The sequence below is a fragment of the Pundamilia nyererei genome, unplaced genomic scaffold (genome assembly GCF_000239375.1).
Source record: "Pundamilia nyererei isolate P.nyererei 1_Seehausen unplaced genomic scaffold, PunNye1.0 scaffold00057, whole genome shotgun sequence".
Taxonomy (NCBI): Eukaryota; Metazoa; Chordata; class Actinopteri; order Cichliformes; family Cichlidae; genus Pundamilia; species Pundamilia nyererei.
Window position 1 is genome coordinate 2,955,261 of NW_005187458.1, and position 5,890 is coordinate 2,961,150.

Below are 5,890 nucleotides of genomic sequence, written 5' to 3' on the forward strand. Positions count from 1 at the left end.
TTTGCCTTTTGTCTATTTCCAGCCTTATATGGAAATGGTTGGAACGTTTTTATGGTGCAAAGCAATCAACTTTATACACACCTCTGACTGTACGGGTCCTTTAAATTTCTTTGGAAAACAATGTCTTTCATCCTAAATTTCATCTTTAGTGGTCATTAGTATTGAGCAGAGCTTCAAGTGAAGGGATAAAGAGCTATTATTTAGAGGCCACTAAGTTTGTTTGTGTGCTTAGGCCTATTTATATCTTTTTGTGCGTGTGTGCGTGGCAAAGTTCTAATGTAATGTCATGCTGATAAGTCCTACCAAAAGTCAGAGATGCATTGGGGAAAATGCCATTCTAGTGCAGTCATCATAACAGTTCAGATGATTGCACTAGAATGGCATTTAAGCACTTGTTTAATATTTTGAGAGAAATTATTAAAGGCGTTTGCACTTTAGTCACATTCCCTTGACAGTGTTTTGAGGTCTCTCTGTATTTATCTCGATGTTGAGGTAATGTGGAGTTTGCGAGCCTTTGCAAAACCTTCAGCATGGAGTTACTCAGTGGTAGATCAGCTGGTCAGTGTAATCACTTCAGTCATTCTTCCTCATACCGGTACAATGTTCTTCTTGTAACATGTCCAAAGCAGTTTTTCTTTCATTCATTTCTCTCCCTCTTTATTTAACAAACATACCTCTGCTGATTATAGCTCAGAAGGAATTTTAAATTACTTCTGGGCTATAATCACACATGACCTGTGTCATTTAATTAATTAGTCTTGTCTCTCTGTTCACTGGAAAAAGCTTTTTCTGAATTTTATAGGTTTTCTGAGTCTTTCTTGGCCATATTTGTGCCGATGTGGGTTCACAGTAGAACAAATCACTACCAGAATGTGCTCAGTCATCCTAAAGCTGTTCTGCAGTCCTGCAGAGGGTTACTTGTTTCTTCCTGGAAAGTGTAAGAGAAGAACCTTCACTCAAAATGATTACTTTTTCTTGCAGGTCTCAACAGAAATGATGGAGGTTAAGTTAACTTCCATGTCCATTAGGAAATGAGGAATCAAATGCTTCGCAACCTTCCTCAAGAACTTGATATCTTAAAAAATGTCTTGAGGGAATGTTTTCCATAGCAGCACTAGTGTTGGGTAATATTATATATTCTTGCCTACTGTCATTAAAAAGTAATCTATGAAGCTTTAGTTAAACTAGAATAAAATTAGGACGATGATCTCCATATGACCAGGAAAACACTGGTTGGAAAATGATTGCACAGAATTTTTGGGCTTTCTAGAACAGATTAGAAGTAGCTGCTTGTCTGCTCCATGAAACGACAAAACACACAAATCAGAGCTATTAAGGTTTGTTAGAGTAGTTTACAGTGCTTCTAACACCAGAAAGCATGTCTCATTTTGTCTTATAAAAAGAGGCATACTTGGGGAAATGAGGTACAGTACTAGTGGCATCTATTTTTTTAAAAATAATTGTATATTATAAATTTGCTGTAGAACAGTGGTTTGATCACTGCTTTGCGTACCAAAGAATCAGTGTATTTATCAGAGTGTGAAGCAGAAGATGCTTGTATGAATGTGTGTGATTAGATGAATGAGGCATGTTGTATAAAGTGCTTGTAATGTTCAGGTACAGTAAAAAGGCTCCGTGTGAGAACCGGCCCTCTTTAGAAACAGCCCAGTCTGTGGCAGATAGTCACACCTGACGTGTGGTGCAGTGTGGTATGGGGAAGTCTGTCGCTGGCTTTGGTACAGCACTACACATCTGATGAACAGATTTGTAACAGACGGCAGTAGATTTGAGATTTATCACAGTTTATCACGGCAGCACTATCGCAAACAGATTGCACATGCCAGCTTGACCCAGATTGATCGGAAACTGCCTTATTGCCATTTGTTCCCAGTTTATTTGGCATATCTATGCACCGAAGTCAGCTGGAAAATGGCAAGTGGTCTCAGACCTGGCCCCCATCTTTGAGCTTCCATTTCAAAGGCAGAGAAATTGCAAGTTGATTTCACAGGATCACTAAAATATTTGCATCATTGTCTGCTATGATAGCTGAAGCCCTATATTAGAATCAGCTTTATTGGCCAATCACATTAATACACAAGGTGTTGACTCTGTTTGATGTGACTCTCAATGAACATTGATATTCATTACTTCTTTGTTTGGTTAAAGTAAACACCATTTAGCTAAGATTGGATGGTTTCTGTGTTACTTGCAAATCAAAAGATTTCCCACAATCATCTTCACAATCCGCATTATCTTCCAGGATAAACCCTCGTCTCACATGAACAACTTCCATTAATGAGCAACGTGGGAACTACTGATGTATATTTCATCTTTTCCAGGCATTTGAGGCCTGTGAGGCTGCAATTCCAAGTATGATGAGAAAATCATATGAAATGAAATGCATTTTTAGGAATATTTTAAGGAATATTTAGCATCAGCAGTACTGAGAAAGGCAGCTAAAATCGTGACCAAACCCAGAGCATAAGATGTAAACATGTATTTCTTTAGATCTTTTTTCCTCCTGGCTCTGGTGATGTATAAAATTGTGCCCAATGTTTGAACTCTTTTCTGATCCCAGCCCACCAAAATTGTGGTAAATTTCAACAAACAAACACTCAAAGTATAAAAGTGGTTGCTGTAGCAACAACCCCAAAACAACTTTTCCCCCTCCCATTGTTCCTTTCGAATCTTTGACTCTACAGAGCTGATCATTGGTTCCCTGAATATTAGGCTGTTTTTCATCTCCGCCTCTTTGTCCCAGCGTTGTTAAAAAATCCAAAAGAAGCCCATGAGTTTAATTTAAACTCAGATGGTTGTTCTAACTTCTTCCTCAGAGCCCACCATGTTTGTTTAATGAGCAATCTCAACTCTGCTTACCTCACTAGAAACTCAGCAGCACCATCTGCTGGCCTGAATAAGCAGTTGATTTTACTTTATTATTCTGGTACTAAAACATTCTAATTGAATTACAATTTGGCTTCACCCCTCCATGTTAAACTTGCTGTGTTCAAACGTCAGTAACAAGATGGGATAAGGTCAGTTACACACACGCAAGATGACATTTAGAAAAAGTGTTCTTTGTTTGGGGTTTTGCAAAGGAGCTCAGTGGGGGAATCATGTGACACTCATGCTCACTTTTATTTTGTGAGAATCCTCAGTGACCTTAATTTCTAACTTCCACTAATAAATTCTCACCCCACCAGACCCCTTAATCTAACTTTTCCAAGTCCAGAGGCAAACACAAAGACCCAGTATAGTTTCTAATGGCATTCTCGTGTCCTGCTGCAGCTTCTATATTAGCTCAGTAATCACTCCAAATGAACCGAACTGTGTGTGCATGTGTTTCACTACGCAGCCAAAGCCAGCTGTGATTGGAGTCATTGTTTATGACTTAGCGATGTGGCTTATGAGCTGCATTTAGCCTGTCGCGCTTAGCAGTGTACCAAAGCTTCTCGGAAATGAGAATAGAGACAGAAAGTGGACAGCTGCACCTCACACATGCTCTAATATAGCATCATGAAAGTGTCTCCTGTGTTGACTTTTCTCTTTTAGGTGTTAACGTACGCTCAAAACCTGACCCAAAGAAAAACACCATCTGAAGAGGAGTCGGTTAAAAATAATTTTAGGTTGAATCCATAAAAATTGTAGGACTTTGTAGGAGTTTGGTAAATGTGACAGGAATAAAAAAATAAGACTGAGTTTGAAAAGTGGTTAAGCAGTGTTTTCTGTTAAACTGTTTAATTTCTAACATATCCCAGTCATTGTCAGGTATTTTACATAATCTAACACAAGAAAAACCTCACAAAAAAAACAAAGCAAAACACAAAGACAACCCCAAAAGAAAAACCATGTGGAATAAAAGTTTAAACAGGTTAAAAAGCATTAAAACACTCTTTCAAACATTATTTTTTCTCCAGATATAATGCTCTCTAGAAATTCTCCCATAATAAGCCAAGCCAAACGGCACAGAAGGAGACGTCAGGCTTTACTCCACTCTTTATCTTCCCACCTCCCTGTTTGACCCCTCCCTCGAGCCTTCTGTTCACCCGTCCCTCTGTAGGCTGTTTGTCGAGGACTCAGTCAGTTCTCTTGGACGGTCTGATCCCAAACAGGCTGAGACTTTTAAGGAACTGAAGGGAGATTAGCAGGGCCGGCTGTACCCGGGGAGGTTCTGGCAGGCACTCTGTTCCTGGGGACGTGCAGGCAGGACACTTCCTCCAAACTTTTGCTATGGCTGAGCGGTAACAGGAGCTGATAACTAAGGAGTTGGTCCTTTTTCTTTTCTGACTTGATGGGACAACACAGAACGTAATGTTCTCTCTGACTTCGGGATTACGTTTTATGCAAGAAGAGAAACAAAAAGATTTATTTTGTGTTTTTAACAGACTTTGGATTCATCAGAGGAAGACAAAATGAGAAGGAGGAAAGGTCAATTGAGTTTGTGTAACACACACCAAATTTGTTTATCCAGCTCAGATAAATATGTGTGTTGCTTGCACGTAGCTCCACACTCTGTTTGTGTGTGTTTGTGAATTAGCAAGCCCATGCTTGCCGGTGGAAGAGCAGTCTACCCCAGATACCTCATACAGCTGAGTCTCTGTGTGGAGATAAGAGTAGGTGCTGACGTAGCACAGGCTAAGCTCATTCTTTTATACATGAAGGTGCTGTCAGCAGTCTGACCCATGGAAAACTAAACTACATGAGAGTTTCTGGTCCTTTGGAGGAGCTGCTCAGTGGTCAGTATGTATTTGACCGACAGATGAGCTGAAACAGGCGGGTGGATTATTAACGATTACAGCTGATTCATTTGTCCCAGTACACAAGATGAAGAGGAGGAGGGAGCGATCAGGAGCCCCGCAACTTCGCCTCCAGTAAGAGTGTGTGTACACGGCATGTTCAAATTTGTGTGTGAAAGCGAATGAAGATTAGGTTCATATCAACACAACAAGAGCTGTATCCCATTTCCTTCTCATTTATTTGTGCTAAACAGACAGAGGTATTCTTATATACAAGTACCACCTCAAGATCAATAATGTGAATATTGTGATTTATCTGTTTAGTCTCTATTTTAAGAGGAAAATAACAGAAAAGTGCTCATCTTAAGCTTATAGGAATAGGACAAGCTCAGGAACTGATGTTGGGCCACTTCGTACTTCATGGCACATTCATAATCACTAATAGGGACCAAGTTCCCACAGTCCACAGTACATTTAGCACTTTAAAAAGAGTTAGCAACATTAGCAAACTGCAGGCCAACCAGACGTTTAAGAGGCTTAGCTTTGTCTTTACATTAATTTCAAATAACATCCCCAACAGATGTTTTTATTGTTTAATTAACCACATGCTGTATTTCACAAACTGGACATCATTGGACAAAGTCTCTTCATATATTACACTGTAAATATTCATATGATCCATTTAAGACAACAAAAAATTGATACCAAAGAAGAGAATTAAAAGCATTGATGATATAAAATATAAAAAATTACATATTGCTTTTGGGAATTGAAAGTTAGTGCATACATGAGTGAGATGTTGATATCAATTTAAACTTTAAGATTTTGTGTAGGTGACACATCAATGACCCACATACATTCACAGTGCTGAACACACATAGTGTACATACATAGTGTGTCAGTGAAATGGAAACCATGAGGAGCCATGAACATGAGAAGGTATCAGAGTGAGATCCCAGCAGGGAGGGAAATCCTTCACCAGCTTAACAGATTACTGTGACTCTGTGCTTGCACTCTTTCACATGTGTATACAGCTAATGTTGTTTTTTCTTACTTTCTGTGGAGGTTTGAACAAATTATTAAGGCAATGCTGGCCTTTAAGAAAATATATTGTAGCTAACTTCCAGAATAATTAAATATTAATAATAATAATA

General features: G+C 39.0%; 1 protein-coding gene across 6 annotated transcripts in view; it reads left to right on the forward strand.

The window, feature by feature from the left end:
• The first annotated feature begins 4,080 nt into the window (after positions 1-4,080).
• Positions 4,081-5,890, forward strand: part of mast2 (microtubule associated serine/threonine kinase 2) — a 61,090-nt gene continuing 59,280 nt past the window's right edge. For 5 of the 6 annotated variants that reach the window (XM_005734293.1, XM_013911164.1, XM_005734294.1 and 2 more), the window contains exons 1-2: positions 4,081-4,736; positions 4,817-4,871. In XM_005734293.1, the coding sequence (XP_005734350.1) occupies positions 4,700-4,736; positions 4,817-4,871 (92 nt within the window). In that variant the 5' untranslated portion in view covers positions 4,081-4,699. Of the gene's footprint in view, positions 4,872-5,890 lie in introns of all 6 variants that reach the window. The other variant, XM_005734298.1, reaches the window with a different exon arrangement.